Source organism: Actinia tenebrosa, unplaced genomic scaffold, assembly GCF_029948245.1.
Source record: "Actinia tenebrosa isolate PJP-AT-01 unplaced genomic scaffold, QUT_ActTen_1.0 PGA_scaffold0__85_contigs__length_37466705, whole genome shotgun sequence".
Taxonomy (NCBI): domain Eukaryota; kingdom Metazoa; phylum Cnidaria; class Anthozoa; order Actiniaria; family Actiniidae; genus Actinia; species Actinia tenebrosa.
Window position 1 is genome coordinate 10,049,068 of NW_028292569.1, and position 18,804 is coordinate 10,067,871.

The window sequence follows — 18,804 nt, forward strand, 5'->3', positions numbered from 1 at the left end:
CTTTGTTGATCGCAAGTAGGACTCGCTGCATTGCTGCAGCTCTATGATCTTTGTTGAAATAAGACGAGTGCTTACAGTTGAATAAAACTTCCGCTTTTGCCCATCCGCTAACCAACCTTTCGATTTCAACGCTCAAAAATTTCTTTTCTTCGTCTTTGCATTGTTTTGTTTTCGTCGTTATTTTCGTAACATTTGGAAGTGCCATTTCTGGTTCCGGTTCCATATCGTCCAAAATCGTCACCCTCTCCCCCTCAGTCTTGCTTTTTTCGTAAAAATTGCTCACAACTTTGAGGAAAATTTCAAAGTTGTGCAGCTTTTTTCGTGTTGCGTGCATATTTTTATATTTTATAATTACATTTTTCTTATCGTATTTAATTTATCTTTTTATTCATATTTTTGTTTATCCATATTTCTTTAATTGTATATTATTATATTATTACTCGTTGTATATTCTTATTTAGGGCACTACTGAAAACTACGTTTAGTGAGTAGGTTTCCCTCGTTAAAGATTATCAACACAAAAAGTAGATGTATGAGTAAGTCTTGTGAAGGACCACGAATTGCCAAGTACATGGATAGATAAACGGATGGATGGATGAATAATAAAAAAATCTACAAAGCTTTTCGCTGTTGTATCACAGCATGGGACAATCACAACAGAGCTAGGCTCCAAACTAAGTGTAAGCCCAAAGATCGAATTAGAATTTAGAAGTTGATTTTTGAGGAGGGAGGAAAACCGGAGAACCCGGAGAAAAACCCTCGAAGCACAGGAGAAAACCAAAAAACAACTCTACTCTCATACGACATCGAGATCGGCAGGACTCGAATTGGGCCGCATTGGTGAGAGGCGACGCATTAGCAGCGCACGCCACCGGTGCTTCCCTTAATAGAAATGTTGTAATTCGTGTAACCTAGCACATTCATTAAGCTAAACTAATAGACAAATGTATGGATGTATGAATATATGGGAAAGGGAATAGGTAAATGAATAGACTACAACCATACTTTTGTTCTCGAAATAACGTTTTTCATTTTCCAAAAAAAGTCATTAGCCTCGTTCATCGGCTTTCAAATCCTCCGTCACTCCACACAATAGCGAAGCCGAAAAACTAATTATATCGTTCATAACAACCACTTCGTTCCTATTCATGAACAATTACACTTTTCCGGCCGAAAGTTCTTTATTTGATTTGATCACACAATTATGATTCTGAATCAAGTTTCTAATGAGAAATTGCGTTGTGTCCATGTCGGGAGATCGCCAAATTGGCGACTCTCCAGCAGGGAACAGCATCTAATTCCAATAATAGATCCCCGAATTATTAAAAACAATATTGAAAACTTACTAAAAACTTGCACACATTATCACGTGGACATGGAGGTCTGGCGGATCGTTCGTGGAATTCACAAAAAGTTTTCCTCTGAGGTTATTGAAAAAAATTGGATGTCAAGTAGGAAGGTCCAAAATAGAAATTTCGATAGTTTGATGACTTTTTAAATTTATAGCAGAATTATTGATACAATATTGAATTAATATTTAAATTAGTATTAGATTTTAAAAACTTTTTTATATTCTGTATCAATGTAGATTGAAATCAGTTATTTTATGTATCGAAGGAAACAGGAACGTACATTTCAGCTGTCGCATTTTTCACGACTTTTTCATATTATTTTGTTATTAAGCATAAATTTATTAGCAAGATATTGAGATTCATCACCTTTATTCTGTTATGACTGTCAAAAATTATTAGAACTAAATTATGTTATTATCAATATTATTATTATTATTAACATCATGTGACATGACTTTTCGGTCATTCGACTGTTAGACATCACAACTTCTCAAATCTGGCGGAAAGCTTAAAGTGACTATATATCATTATATTGTGACGGTCATAACACATCTAGCAGGAATAATAAGAACGATGGAACTGGATTTTCAAACTTCACCTACAAGACCGCCATTTTGCCTGGTAGAGAAGATGGCAGTTTGCATAGCATTGCATCGATTCCTGCGCGCAGAGCATTTTAGTTGAGTAGGATTCTTCAAACTTACTATAAATAACCATAAGATATAACTAGCTAAAAACTAGTGTGAGCTGCGTCAGTGTTTCTAATGAAACAGTAATGATAAAAAGGTAAAACATACACCGTGAAAAGGTGAAAAAACTTACTGACGTTTCGGACGCTAGTCCTTCGTCGGAGTAAAAGAGAAAGAGGTGGTAGAAAGGAGTGTATTCGTGATAGGGGAGTAAGTTTTTTCATCTTTTCACGGGGGTATAATTTACCTTTTTATCATTACTACTAATAACCATAATCTGATACGATGGTCTGCATAGATTGCTAGGTGACAGCTAAATTGGAAAAAAATATAAATGAGCTTTTTTGGTCTCCAGTAATGGTCGGGATTACATTTTAGTGTGCCTGCATTAAAACCAAATAAATAATGCGTAGTAATGAAAGTTTTAAGTGGAGTGTGGTAAACAAGAATTACGAGAGAGAAAATGCCGCAAAGGTTATCGCCTTGAAAATCTTATGAAGTTGGCTTAAGCCCTTCTTGTTCACAAACCAATTTCGAAACACTATTTTTAACGACTTCTAAGCTTATATATCTAAAAGTAAACTTTTGAAGAATGAGTAATTTTATTCGTGGGGGGGGGGGGGGGGGGAGTTCTGAGAGAAGCTCTTGGTGGGAAGCGATAAACCCTCAGAATTTAATTTCAAACTTGTGCTATTCATGGCAAGGGTAACTCTAAAATTACAAATTTCAGTTGTATCTTGGAGAGGGAATAAAAGTCTTTTTATTCGCGGGGGAAAAGTTCTGAGAGAAGCTGTTGGTGGGAAGGCTGCAATAAATCCTCAGAATTAAATTTCAAATTTGTGCTATTCATGGCAAGGGTAACTCTAAAATTTCAAATTTTATACAGTCATTCTTTCAGTTGTATATTAGAGGGAATAAAAGTCTTCTCCGTCAATTCTCTTCGTAACTATTATTGGAAAGCTGGTCCTAACTAGACCTTTTTATCGATACGGCAGGCATCTTAATTTATAGGATGCCCAGGTAGCAAACGTACAAATATTTATATATACCCCATTCACACCTAAACGTGTTTAGTTAAACTATGTTTTCATTAGGAAAAAAAATTGAGAAACTAGAAACCTACAATATAATGAAACTTTCTAAAATATTATCAGAGCAAGACAAAGGATAGTTTACATGCATTATTTCACCAAATATTGTGCACTGTTTTATTAGTTAAACCACTCTAAAACATGTTTAAGCCTTGGTGTGAATGGGGTATTAGAGTGGCAAAGGAACTTTTCTTAAATTTTGTGTTCACATATAGTTCCAACTACAACTTACTTAAAAGAATAGAATTCAAGATGGCCGCCGTATCACTAGTAAAAACGTGTGGGACTTTGAGATCACTTCAGGCGTACTATACTACTTAAACTCAAAATTAAAGCGGCTTTCTTTAAGATCATTTTATTCTAATAAAATAACAACTTGCTCAAGGGCCTAGAATAGACGTGTTATTAAATGACAATAAAATGCTAACTTTTCCTTATTTGGGTGGTTAAACGATCACGTGATTGAAGCATTAATGGCGCCAACTTGTTTATCACAAGCAGGTGTTAATTCTCTCTGTAAACTTGAGTTCAATCTTTCAAAATTTTTTACCATCTCATACATGATTCAAGGTTGACTTTTCGTTTTTTTACTGTGTTGTAGATGTGAATAAGAAGCATAAACGAAAAAAGCAGTCGTCAAGGTTTAAGTAACATGGTTTTTGAAGTAATTCTTAAGCATCGATATCAAAAAAAGCTTTTTTTGCTTTCACGGCTGTCACTTTTATTGTGTTTATCTTTTCTAAAACGTTATATTTTTCAGAATGATTTGCAGTTTTCGCGATATTGCAATTGCTTGCGTGTCATATATAATACTGCCACATGTTCGCCGATTTTTGACAGAGCGATATTACGCGGATATTTGCATAGAAAATAGAATATATTTTTCGAGACTCGCAGTCGCTAGGGATGATAGGAAGTTCGTTGGACCGGCTCTTTGATTTAATAGATAATGACAACCTCGTTAGTTCTACAATCCAATCAATAGATGGATGTCGTGTATGATCTACACGCCAAAGAAAAATACCCGGAAGCAAGTAGTTTTGTTTTAATTCTACGTTTAACCATTAGAAACTCGGTTATTGAGTGGCATTCATGAACTCCCACTTTGAGCTACTAGTGTTGTTCATCCCTTTATAGTGCTTTTTATTCCTTAATTTTGTGTCAAGAATTGTTCGGTATTGACGTCATTTTCTGTCAGAAATTTCCGAAAATAGTATAAATAAAGTAAAAAACGCAATTATTTTCTTCCAAAAAGATCTAAAAATAACGTTTAATTATTGTCATATTTATTTACATTTCGTTGTACTTTTCCTCCGATCTCAGTTGAAACTAAAATATATAGTTACTCAGATACCTCACACTGAATAATATAACTGAAATATATAGTTTAAAACTTCCTTTAGTAAAGGAGCATTTTTGCAGTTTTTTTTCTAATGTGTTTACTCAGACACCTCACACGGAATAATATAATTTGTCTTGGTCGTGAGAAAGTTAGTTCATAAGTGCCCTTAGCACGCCCCAAGCTTTTGTGAGTTAAAAGCATAGTCTAAATTAATCTAATCGCTGAGCTCACAACACTTCAAATTATAGCTTTTTTCCTAAGCGTTTCCTTCTTTTTTTTTTACTAAAATGAAACTGAAAAAGGCTTCATTTTTGCACTCTTATTCCCAGAATGAAACCTTTTTAAAATATCTTGCTCTTACGTTACTTGATTACAAATTTTGCTCAATGTGCTATAATAGGCTAAAAATATAATTGAAATAAGATTTTGCTGAATTTATTTTCTCGCTGAGATGAAGTTGTTTAGTTTTACTCTCTTTTATAATTAGGAATATCTCCTATCTTCCATTCTTGTTTCCGGATGTTTTTTAACTTTCAACCATAAACTATACAATTTGGAAACAAAAAGGAAAAAAAAGACAATGAAAAAAATTGATTCACAAGAATACTTTTCGGAGACAATTCAAAACTTTTTGCCAGCTTGTCTGTGTTCGTTACAAAAACTTAATTGAGGATTGAAGGAGCTTAGAAAATGTTTTGCTCTCAGATAGATTTGATATTGAGAACCATTAAAAAAAATTTTTTTTTTCAAGTTTCAATGATGCAAAACAATTATCAATGTTTTTCTGTTTGCTCAACTCTTTACTACTCGAGCGGGCAACATTTTTTAAACTCCCTTAAGACTCCTTTAAAAAAACTTGATACACTTTTAAGCGGAAATAGCATGAAAATAAAGTTGATACTGTAGAAGCAAAGCTCATTCGAGATGAATTTTTTTCCCGTTAAAAACTAATCCTGGCTTGACAGCAAATCCATCCTGAGTGAAAAATCAATGCCGGTTTTCAACAAAAAAATGTCTAACTATAAAAGCTTTTTGCTGAATTTGAAATGAAACAAAGAAAATCGCATTATTAAAGGTTTATCCAAAAATGATTGAAAATTTATTTTGATGAACTCAGTGTCGAGGCATCAAAAAATTAAAGAAAAGATTTTGATAAAACAGCTAGCAAAGAATTTCTATTACTTTGACATGAATTTAAAAAATTAAGTACATTATTGATGACTTTATCCAAGAATGCTTGAAAATTTGATGAACTGTCTAGGCATCGAAAAATAAAATTATCGAGCTTTCCGATAACATTAAATTAACAAAACAATTCACACCTTTAAACTCATGCACTTCTGTTTACACTCAGTATTACATTCTTAGATATAAAACCGATAATAAAGAAAACATTTCGTCCGTTATTTTATAATTTATCTTTCTCAAAGAAAAAAATTGAAGCTTCTGTAATTCTGTGGTTTATTCATTTTATATTTACACACATTTACATTAATAGTCGTAGTCGTATTTAATATATACAATAAAAACAGTTATATTAAAAACGCATAAAAAACACAGTTTCAAAATACATACATTTTAACGATTTTTTCTACAAATAATTTGAGAGTATGAAAACTGTAAAAGGTATTGGGGGAAAAACAATGCTTGACAGCTTTATTGTGGATTTTGGTGAACATATTGCCATCGTAATATTTCTCATCTCCGGCCATGAATAATCATTGGTGAAGTCGGTATCAATATAAGTGATGTTCACAAAATAATTTTGTAATTCATCTCAGGTCATTTATTGGTAATAAACGCCTAAAAACATTTTAAAAGACTGTAAAACCACTTCAGTGGCAAGCCATAGGCGCCAGAACAACTATACAGATAGATCGAAGTTTTCAGGTGCTTGACAATCGTTTTTTAGCCCTCTGCCGATCACTAGTAAAATAATAGTCTTCCATTTCTTATACATAATTTGTCATTAATTTAAACTTGAAATTATGTTTCAATGATGTTCTTAATTCAAAAACACATTTATTACCACATAAAATGGTCTAAATATTTTTTTACTTAATACTGCGAGAAGATAATGACTATAATGTAACCAGACGAATTAATATTTATCGATAAAAGAAAAACCTACTTCACGAGTTCGGTTTTTATACTCAAGTTTAATAGTGAAAATCAATACTACATGCAATATTTGAATTAATACTATATATAATATACAGCCAAGTGTATCGTTATTCGATGACAAAGCACTTAGCGCCAATTGTTATTAAATTTTACGTAAGAATTTTTAATATTTTTTTCAAGAAATATTTCATCGTTAAATGAAATAAAAAGTTTTGACGCATTTGTTGAAGTAAGTTCGCCGGCAATTCCCAGCTGAAACCAAAATTTTAGCTCATACCAAAGTTATTCAAATTTTAAAACCAACCTAGGCTTTTTAATTCAATTCGCAACTTTATACATCCATGTTGAAAATGGACTTCATAAATGGTTGCTATGAGATAAATAAAACTACCTATATTGGAGATAAGATTTTGAGATAAGACTTTGGTTTTAACTAGTATAGTATTTAACACGTTAAAAACATGTTAAAGTTCAGTTGTGAGTACGATGTTTTTCGCTTTTTAAGTCAAAGGTATATTATCAAGAAGAAAACAAAAGCGCCATGCAAATACAGCACCTACACAGACTGCCATAATTACATCGCACAATTTATTCATGTTTTTCACTTGTTTAATAAATTTCACTCGAAAACTGAAGTATTGAAGCTGCATCTAATATATATTTCTAACAATATTTATAATAATTGAAGAATTTAGTCCTAAATTGCTTTTTTGTTTCTTGCATTGCTTGGCGAATACGAAAGGTGGCCTTTGTCATATTGAGCTAGTTTTTACGTGTCAAAATCCGGTGAAAACTTTTTTTATTATTATTATTTTATTTTATTTTAGAAATTTCTATCAGCTTTTTCTAATTTCTATCAATATTTTTGTTTTTAGTTCTTATGAATTTTGCTGTTGATAGCAAGCAGATTCAGAATGTTCGATTGTTACTTGAGCAAATAGTCGTGGAGAAACACTGAAACCACGGCTGTCTTCTCGTAAAGCCGTCTCGCTTGCATTGGGTCGTTCGTTCGAGTGAGGCACCCAGATTGGAAATCTTGCTTTAAGTTCTCTAATTAAAGTTTTTCTTATTTCTTTATTTAACAAGCAGAATATGCAAGGATTGACGGCCGAGCTTGTATACTGTAGTGGTATCGTAATAAAAAACACAATTGTAGGGATCGAGCTGAAGCCAATCTTGATAGAGAGCAATAACGTTGCCATCTGAGGGACCCAGCAGATAAGATACGCACCTACAATTATCGAGATCCTCTTTGCTGCTCTATAGTTAATTCTAAATACTTCGATAGAAGACTGCTCTCTTGGATTTGACTGATAACGGAAAGACGCCTGATTTGCACTAGCTCGAATTCTGTAAATTCGTTTGGCTTGATTGGAAGCAATCCGATAGACGAGTCCGTTCGTGATTATCATTAAAACAGCAGGCAAGCAAAAGTGTAAAACTGTGTTGAAAATTAGGTAATTCTTGTCCAATGGTCGCACACACTGTCCTCGTATGATGAGAGTTTTGCCTCCTGACCAACCAAATTGAGGCAAAAGTCCTACGATCAACGCGTAAAACCAAATCGCTACAATTATCGACAGCGCTCTTTTTCTTGTTAGGAACTCCTGGTGTCTGAATGGAAAGGCTATTACGAAAAAACGTTCTAAACTACAGGCGCACAAGTTTAGAGCGACAGCGATCACCGTTATCAAGTTTAAGTTGCTCACGAACTCACAGGCACCAACCGAATGGTAGTGCAAGGTTTGAAGCATGACTCCTTGGCTTACAGGAATTATTATCGTTGCGATCAGCCCGTCAGCCAGACCCATGCTTAGTATAAAAAAGTTGCAAATACTTCGAAGTTTGGAGTTAAATACCATTGCGAATATAATCAGAGCGTAGCCTATGAGACAAAATATTATTATAATTATTTCATAAATACTGAGAATTATGACAAGCTCCTTGGAGTAAAGAGAAGATTCTGAAATGTTAGTGGAAGATATCTTGGACATATTGGCACTACTTGCATGACGAGAAGCCATTTCAATCTTCACTACTTCTGTGGTTTCCAAGTTCAAATCCAAGTTTAGCAAGTCTTTTTTTCACTTCAACAAGAACGTCTTGATATGTCCTCAAACGTCTGCCACATACGCCGAGTTTCTTCGTCTAGAACGTTTATTTGAAATTAATAAATGATCTTTTTTCGCTTATTAGCTTTTCCACATTCCTCGGATTCTCTCGAGAGAGAGAGAGAGAGAGAGAGAGAGAGATTCTCTCCTCTGGTCTGAGTTAATAATTGTTTTAGCCCAAGCTGGTTTCTTCAAGGCAGGAGAACGAACCAATGAATAGACATCACCGATTTAAGTCTTGAAGAATTTTGATAAACATTAGATAAGTAAAATGCTAAACGATGGGTTTCTGGTTATTGTTGAGGTATTGTTTACTCCACCTGGACGTTGAAAAGTGAGAATTCTTTATTGCGATCGCACACCTTTAAATCTTCAAATTTGCATAAGGTAGGCGGTATAAGGTTGCTAGAAAATATTGTCCAATTACAAAAAACCAAGCTTGGAACGGTCTTATTCTTCCAATCATTGTCTTTCAAGGGATTCGATCACCCCAGTAGTCACGTCCATGAATTTGACAACGGAAGCATATCTATATATATTACATAAAGAAGGTTAATTAATCAAAAATTTATCATTAAACAAGCTCTATTCGGTGTCTGAATGTATGGAATAAAGATCGCCTGCCTTAGAAAGATATTATTTCTTGTGTAGGAAGAAAAATTGTGTGGTTCGTAAACATTTTGAAGAGTCGATTTCTAAAACCACACATGAGTTGTTTGTCATGTGGGTTTTTTTTGTTTTTTTTAAAAGAAAATATAGTTTAAGTTCTCTTAATTTATAATACAGACTTATGCACATAAATTACTTCACTAATGTAGTCGTTTAAATTCATAAAGAAATGGATACGTTCATTTTAAGAAAATCATCTTAATGAATATGAAGATCGTTTAGTTAAACCTAAAGAAGAGTTCGTGAATGATAACATTCAGTTATCCTGTTGAAATTATCAGTCAATGGTTGTGGTTCATATACGAGAATGGACTTCAATGATGGCAGATCGAGTCTGTAAGTTTATCTTTTTAAGCGACTTCGTACATAAAACCCTCTAAAAGCGCGGTTTTAGCGGTAGTGACAGAGTTGATGTATCTTTACAGTAAATTTTTATCAAAAAAAAAAGAAGGAAAAAACACACTCACAAGTGAGGATACAGTGTCTTGTATTCCCGACCAAAATAGACAGTTGTACATCCGCTTTACGGAACTTACAAAGTTTTGGAGAAAGAATTACGACAAGAAGTATCATATGTTATTATCTGATTACGAAAGCCACGTTCGTGCTCGCTTAAGGATATACGATATAAAAGCCAACTAGTATTAAGCAGGTTATCTCCAAGTTGCAATTGCATAACACAATTGTACTATCAAAGTGGACTGAACGCAGGTCGGAAGAATGATCCCAGATCACACGATAACATCCACTTGACAGAAGTAAAAAGCATTGACTACGTAGATAATAACTTTTTCTAGAAATTGAACTCACGTTTAAATAAATCATTATAAACAAATACGTAATTCGAACAGCTTTTTTCACCGTTGACATTTTTTAATGTTTTTTCCCCTCATTGCATGCAAGAAAATTAGCTAAATAGAAAAGTTATTTTAAGAAATTTATACCTTTAATAGGGGGCTATGTGAATTTTTTTTTTTTTTTTTTTTTTTTTTAATATTTTTATATAATCCACAAAAGTCCGTATGCTTGATCAGCACATCCTCCACCCCAGAAAAAAAAGAACGGTTCCAAAGAAAGCACGTTTTTATTTTTGTTACGGTTGAACGTTAATCGTTGCATAAAATGATCTTTATTCAATTTTGAGAAATTCTAAACCGGCTGTTAGCAATGAGAAAGAATATTCAATATTGATAGAAATTCTCCATTTAACTTTAGTGTGAAATGGTCGTTTGAGTTTCCTTACGTGCAGTATTAGCTGAAGTTCTCAAAAACAGATAAGCGAAATTGCTCTTTTTTTCATTATAATCACATAATGCATGCGTCTATAACAACAGTCTTCAGACGTTCTTCCTAAATAACTTAGTAATGATGGTTTCTTGGTCGCCACAATGCATTGCCACATCTTCTGCAAGGACTAATCTCTTGTCTCCTCTTTGTCATTTGAGATCTATTTACTACTCGAAAGCCTTAGGCCAAAGAGGAAAAAGGAATTTTCGTGTGGATTATTACGCAACAGAGTTGAATTAATACCACTAGCTATACATTTTAAAAATATTCTTTGAGAATATAAAGGATTCAAAAGAATATACTAATTGACACATTAAGCCCCATTTACACTAGCGATTTTTGCGGCGATTTTTTACTGCGATTTTTTTGCGACATTGTCCATAATAAATAATGGTAAAGGATTTACTTGTAAAGTTTTTTTTCCGGATACCAAGATTTTCCTAGACGAATGTCTCTTTTGAAGGATGAGACAAAAGATTTCATATTTCCCAAAATTGCCACAGAAATCGCCGCAAAAATCGCCAGTGTAAACGGGGCTTTAAGGACGTTCATTTGGCAAAAGTTCTCATCGTCAGAATTTTTTGAATTTTGCACGATGAAACTACATCGTACTAGAAGTTAAATAAAATTAAACGTCAGAATACGCGGAAGTTCACCCTTTTTACGGTAACATGCACGAAAAACGTAGAAATGGGAAGCTGTCAAAAATAAGATTTATCGTCCCCATTTTCCCCAGAACTTTAGAAAATAACCTAATGATTAGTTAACTTTTAAAAATTGCGTTAGAACTATAGAATATTATTGGGCTATAGTACTACAAGTTAGTGTGGACTTGGAGCCTTTGCGTTACGTGAAATTCTATTCCAATTATACACAAAATACGTAATTTCGATTTGATTAAAATCGTCAGATTTTTTAAATATTTCTCCTCAAAAGTCGGGTATCATAAAGTACTTTCAAAAAATGAAATAAAAAGGGGGGTCCCCGACTTTAGTTTAGAGCTATAAAAGATTAAACACGTTTTCATGAGATTTTGCTTATCGAAAAATTGGAATGATCCCATCGCTAAATTGGTGCTAAAGCAATTCCCATGAACGTCCTTAAAAGGAGGAGATTGGAAGCCAGCTTTCTTTCTTTTTTGTTTCCTTTTTCATTGAATTCTCGAATATTATTATCCAGGTTATTTATAAGCCCTTTTCATACACTCGAAATAAATTATTCATTCTCGATCCTATAAAGATATAATAATAAATAATAATTTTTTAAATTTCTATAGCGCTATATATAGATTAACTCTAAAACGCTTAACAACTAGGGGAAAAAAAATATATATATATATACAAATGAAAAATATCTTAATATAAAGATATCTTAAAATTGCATTTTTGAGATGATCTTTAGTTGCTTGGAAAAAAAGCGATTTCCGCTTTTATCGTGAAAAATAACAATCTCTCTACCAAGGGCAAAGAAGAAAAAGTAAACAATCTTCGAAATCGTCAGCTCCGTGTTTATTTAGCGCTTTAGTCAAAATAAGACTAAACTAAACACGAGTCTCCAAGTCAAGTCAGGACGCTCGAGCGATTAATCTAAATAATGACTGAAGGCCGCATTAACTTGATTTATTTGTTTATATTTTTGAAACTTGGCTTGTAATCCGTTGAAGAGCCGAGCGCCACTAGACAAAATCAAACCCAAATATCGGTGACGTCACGGGTATCGCACATGCGCAGTATCTTGTGGTCACCTGAAGTATTTGAAGGTGACGTCATGGGTAACGCACATGCGCAGTACCTGGTGGTCAACCAAAGTCTTCGAAGGTGACGGCACGGGTATCGCACGTGCGCAGTACCTAGTGGTCAACCGAAGTCTTTGAATGTGACGTCACGGGTATCGCACGTGCGCAGTAGCTGGTGGTTAACTGAACAACTGCATACGTTTTCCCCGTAATATGCGCGCAATGCAAGTACAATATATATTTTGTTGGACCAACATTCAGGGTCTTGTCTTAAAACAACTGTGGAGAAGGTGCTGACTTTGTAATTACACCTGCATATGGTTAAACCTTCAAGTCTTCTCGGATAAGGACTTAAAACCGTATAGGACGCCCGTAGTCTTCACTATACAAACCTGTATAAGGCGGACGTTAAAGATTCACTGAAGACGCTGGTGACGACCATCTTCAGTGCCCTTGCTAAATACTACAAAGCCCAAAGTAATTGCCTATGCTGTTGTGTTGTCCCTACCCTCACCGGGAAAAAATCGTAAATCACAAATCCTTTTGTTATACTGAATTGTACAGATACCACTTAGCGTAAATTCACTAGCTGTTGATGTTTGTAAAATACAAAAACAACGCGTTGGTGAATTTAAAAGCTTACAAGTTGTTGGTCTCAAATTGTTAAGTGAGACACTTGTCAATTCGTCTGAAAGCAAAACTAAATTATTCCTTAAGGTGGCTGACTACTATTGAACGTTCGATTTGAGCCCACGATGTGCGCGCGCTCACAAAAACCGCTGAATAATTTTCACGATTTTATTGAAGAACTACTATACACGTTTTGCATGAACTTCAAGAGGGCAAAACACTCAAATTTTGCACGGGACTTTTTTTTTTGTTAATTTCCGGAATATAAGGTAATGTCCCATTATTTTTAATACAATTCTGTTTGTATTGTAAAAAATAATGTAAAAAAAAATCGTTCTGGTTTTTTTTTTTTTTTTTTTTTTTTTTTTTTTTTTGTGCTCAATTTTAACTTGAACACCGTAGAATCTGAACAAAAAATTGTCTGCAATAGTTAAATAAAACAACTTTTATCAATATTTTATAAATATAGTGTAAGTTATGTGTTCGGAGAAAATTACTCATGTTTCTTCCTTGGTTTCGGGGTTTTTTGGTTTTTTTGGTTTTTTTCTTCTCCTTTTGTATAGAGCTTGATTTTCGCTATTTTTCTTCCAAAATTGTACAAAAGCATGTAATTCCGGAGTGATTATCTCAAAACAAGCTCGGGACACCCCATGTTTCTTTGCATTTTTGTAATCAGCAGTAAATTTCAGGTGAAAAAAGTTTCAATTTTCAATTTTCTGTTTATTTTTTACCAAAGTAGTCAGCCACCTTAAGCCAATTGAAAACAAGATTTATTTTAAAAGAATTAAAAATTTTATTCACTCGTGAAAATTGTAATAAATAATACTTATACGTTTGTCTCAAAATTGAGGGTCATTTGTACAAGGAGCGTGACGTTTCGAGTGCAAACCGGATTTATTTTGATCGTTAATTTGGAGTCGATGCTTCATTTTATGGGGTTTGAAGGTAGAAAGTTCAGGAAATAAGGAAAAGAAAAAGAAAAACACTTGAACTGTTCACGGTTGAAGTATCCTCACTGTAAAATATTGTCTTTAAAAATCTTTAAAAAATCATCGTATCAAAAAAACTTTACATCATTACGTGCGTATGTACGAAAATCGACGCGACTCGCAAGACGACACCATGGCCACTCCTCGTATTAAAGCACGCCTTTACTGCAATTTTCAAACATGCAAACTCTGTGTCTCCGAGTTGCACGTTGAATTCTTTTTTTTTTTTTTTTTTTTTTTTTTTTTTTGCGCTGCCTCCAGTAAAAAATATGAAAGGTACCGACTGATTAGATTTGATTGACGCCAGCGAAAAACAAAATTCAGGCGTGCAGTTTGCAGACACAGAGTTCGCATGTTTATGAAAATTGTAGTAATCTTTCACTTGTTATAGCTAAAGTGCGCCCAATGTTTTTAACTCGTGGATACGCGAGGGTAGAAACTAGTTTTAGTTAGGATCGTGCTCTAAAATAAAAATTAATAGTCTGCATGGAACAAATTCTTTTACGGTAATAAAATTGTAAGCCACATTGAAATATTATGCAATGTGTGGCGTATTGACAACAGCTCTTAAAACTCCAGTGAATGCGGGCTTAGAATAACAAAACGAGCAACTGATCCTGGATTCCACGCTAAGCCCGCATACTATTCACCATTTTCCATACATTGGTTCACTGGTCAAACGCAAAGCGCTCAAGCGAGGTGCCAAGGTACTTTCAAAGGATTATTCAAATTTGAACCTTGCAACCTCGACTGAATGCTTTGTGTTTGACCAGTGAACCGATGTATGGAAAATGATGAATGGAGTCTTAACAGTCGTCAATACACTGCTAATAGAGATATCAGCACCAGGTTTATCGCTAACCGCTAGCAATCAGGCCCAGACACAGGCCCGCAAACACGGAGTAACACTTGGCATCAATATACCGGCTCTTCCAGAAACAACTTTGCCACGAAGCCTCGCATCGCTAAATCCCAAAAGTTTGACGGAAAACGCCTAATGTCGAACTACAGTTTGATTATGCGGTAACTAACAAGAACGTCGTGCTTAAGGCCTCTAATGTCTCTGTGTCGTTTTTCACCGCTTTGAGTCCAACGAGTCGGATCGCTGGTAACCTGAATATATATCAGGCTTTCGTTCCCATTCTCCCCAGACACCTCAAAGGCCAGATACTTAGACAAGATCGCTGGTTTAAGCCCTGAGGATGCCAATATGTGTCTCACCCTAGCCGCGAGGGTCTTTCTCCGGTTTTCCTCCCTCGTAAAAATCAGCACGCGAGTTGATAAAATTGTTTATAGAATGTAGTAAGAATTATTTATGGACATAAGGCCGCCCATGGACATAAGGCCAGCGACTCCAGGAGGTGTTTGGTCACTGGTTATGATTATAGCGGTATATCGGCAGTTTTTTCTCAGCCAATAAAATCTTGTCCCACAAACAACTACAGAGCTAGTATCTGTTTGAAAGAGTAGTACAAGGATGACGAGGCAATTTTCTTTTCTTTTCACAAGACTGCAAATTTATATTCAGTTTTCCTTGATCAGAGTTATAAATCCTGAGATAGGGCTAGCTAAATTGTTGACCTTGTGGAACATTGCAACGGTAAGAAACGGACCATTAGATTTTTGAGGGGGGAGGGGGGCTTGGCAATTTATTTTGTGCAGGAATTTTTTTACAGTGATTAATTTTCTGCAACTGTTGTCTCGATCCAATAACAAAAAATTCAGTCTTATCATCATTGATCTTTAATTTGTCGTGGTACATCCATTTGCGTAAGTCACTAATGCATCGCACCACGGTGTCCAATGCTTTCGCTTGATCCATGGGACTGTTAGGATTGAAAGACAAGTAGAGCTGAGTATCGTCAGCAAAGCACTGCACACTCGGCAGGTTGGCTTGTACTATCTCAAAGAGCTTAGAAGGCGTAAACCAAAAAAGCTTTAGTCTTATCTTCATCTAGCTCTTGAAGCCCTCGACAAGGGAAATTGTTTCATAAGGCTGCTCTGCTCTGCTCTGCTCTGCTCTGCTCTGCTCTGCTCTGCTCTGCTCTGCTCTGCTCTGCTCTGCTCTGCTCTGCTCTGCTCTGCTCTGTTCTGTTCTGTTCTGTTTTGTTCTGTTTTGTTTTGTTTTGTTTTGTTTTGTTTTGTTTTGTTTTGTTTTGTTCTGTTTTGTTTTGTTTTGTTTTGTTTTGTTTTTTTGTAGCTGATTTCCGTAAAGGTTTTGACTTAATAAATAAAAGTATTTTTCTAGACCACAAGCTCGCTACGTATTCCATTCATCGCTGCATTTTACGTTGGATAGCGGCCCCTTTGCAGGGCAAACTCCAATTTGTGCGCCTTACATCGGTATGCTTGATATCAAAGTCTCTGAATGGTGGTATCCCTCAGGGTACAAGATTGGGTCCTGTCCTATTTGCCTTCATGGTTAATGACCTTGTGTCCTCATGGGGACTGTGCATTAAGTTTGTTGATGATCTTAGTGTGCTGGAAATTATCCACCAGTAGGAATTCAATGTCAGTGATGCAATTAATTGTCAATGATAATCAATCCTTTGCTTCTAAGAACAACATGCGACTAAATCCTAGGAAGCCGGTAAGGAAATGGTTATTGACTTTCTTAATTACAATATATAAGCAATAGCAAGCTTTACCTTCACTCACACATAAACCTAAAGCGAGCCATCTCCTCCCTCATCTTGTACAGATAGCAACACGAGATGTATCGGCAACATCCTTTTTCTCACTTTCCTCCCACTTCTCTTCTCTTCCTGATCGTCCTCCTCGTCGAATTCCTTTCCCCCATTTTTTAAAAGTTAACGACAATGCGTACAAAAACGATACTGATCGAGATAGTGACCGCCCCCTCAAAGACGTCAAGAAAATTTTGTGATACTTCATGAGGGGATCCAGAGGTGGTAAAGGGATGACTAGCCACCTTCCCTTTTGCTTAAAATTTTCAGTATATCGTTAGTAACAGTAACCACCACTTTCCTCGTATTTCTTGTAAAACCTTTATAATAGTTATCTCTGAATCCGCCCCAGTTCCCCCTAACCCCCCCCCCCCCCCCACACCCTAATCCAATGTATTAGGTTGCAAAATCCTATTGAGGAGAATGAAGTCACCAAACCCTTGAACCAGATATTTTATCAATACACTTTAGTCGATAATTTAATTGTTTATATAGAGTGACCACAGTAAATCCGTGAAACACTAATTACTAAATGATACAAAATAGTATTAGTTAAACCGCAATAGAAAACAATGGAATTTTCATGAAACTGCGCTATTTAGTATCACTAAAGTTTCACGGATTTAATGTGGTCACTCTATCCGTGAAAAACGTATGTAACAAAATTGTACAAAATAGTACAAAGTTTCGTTGGTCTACGGTCTACTAAACTCACTGATTCGTGCAAGTTTTTGCAATTTCTTACTTTTAGTTCATGGATATATATGGTATGATTGTGGGCATCTACTTTGGCTTATATTGTACCAATGCCTCTACGACGGAAAACCATATTGGGGGGATAGTTTTGCAGGGTATTGTTTTGTTCCAAATTCTTTATCCTTGGCTTTTTTTTTTTTTTTTTTTTTCTTCTTTTCTTCATGCTTCAGGTGCTGCAACACGAAACGTGGATTTTTTCGGGGTTTTTTCTCTTGTAAGTGATAGTATACAGTATATTCAAAACGCCCATTTTTGAAATGCCAATAATATGTACTTATTGACTGAGTGGGAGGGCCGTACGGGAAAATATTTGGCTCGAGGTAATGCCGTACGGATCGAGCGCAGCACGAAAAAATCAATAAAAAATAAAAGAAAGAAAGAAATAGTAAATAAAAGCTAAAAAAGAGAAAGCGCGCGGATTCGCGAATCCGGGACTTTTTCCGATGTTTTTATTAGAGCGCGCGAGCAGGGCCGTACGGGTCATATGATAAAGTTAACTCCTGCCTTGCAAACGAGTTAAATCCCGGCAAACTTTCATTTACGGACCCCGGACCCTCGCTGTCAAGGCACCAAGTGACGGTCCCAATGGCGTCCGTCCGCTGTAACGAGAGTTGACTGTAGCAACTAGGTAATGTGAATACAGGTTGCACAAAAAAAATGCTAAGTAGAGAATAAATATACTCAAGAACACAGCTGGAACTCGAAAAGGGTATCTACATTTGGCTACTCGTAGCAAAGACTGTCTCCGTTTGAAAAATTGAACCAATTTCCTCCAGTTTCCTCCGTGGTATGTCCTCTTATTTACCACCAACAAGAGATCATTAGTGCAGTTTTCGTATGACTGTGAAAAGCTCAGTGCCGTGCCGTGACCGTGATACTTTCTAGAATTTTGATTGGCTGATTTTTTTTCACGCGCAATATGATTGGTCTAAAAGTGCCGTGATCTTGGCGTGATCGTGTCCGCGCCGTGTTCATGTTGAACATGTTTGTCAGCGCAGCGAGTATTAACGAGTGGGAAAATCCCGTACAAAGCGCTTTCCATGCCGTAATTTATTTATTTTATACATACTGAGATTTTGTTGTTTTTATTTATTCACCTTTAATGGGTTCTCTAAAATATACAAAACTGCTGTATTTTGAAATTCTCCTCCGAAAAGCTAAAAGCTTGTTACATGTAAAAATATCACTATTAAAATCAAAAAACATATCTGGTACAAAGTAAATAGCAAAACGTTTAAATTCTAAACTAAATATGAAACTGTTCTTTTGAAAATAACGAAATAAGCAACCAAACTCAGTAGGTCAATGAAGTCTTATAAACTTAGTTTGTCAAAGCGGAGAG

General features: G+C 35.2%; 1 protein-coding gene across 1 annotated transcript; it reads right to left on the reverse strand.

Annotated features, from left to right (window-relative positions):
• Positions 1-6,646: 6,646 nt before the first annotated feature.
• Positions 6,647-9,455, reverse strand: LOC116295959 (octopamine receptor beta-1R-like). The gene has a single exon (XM_031703917.2). The coding sequence runs from the start codon at positions 8,620-8,622 to the stop codon at positions 7,477-7,479; it is 1,146 nt and encodes a 381-aa protein (XP_031559777.1). The 5' UTR covers positions 8,623-9,455; the 3' UTR covers positions 6,647-7,476.
• Between the last annotated feature and the right edge of the window lie 9,349 nt (positions 9,456-18,804).

Bases quoted from the DNA above. Each gene is read 5' to 3' on its own strand.
- LOC116295959 (XM_031703917.2), bottom strand. From the start codon at position 8,622: ATGGCTTCTCGTCATGCAAGTAGTGCCAATATGTCCAAGATATCTTCC.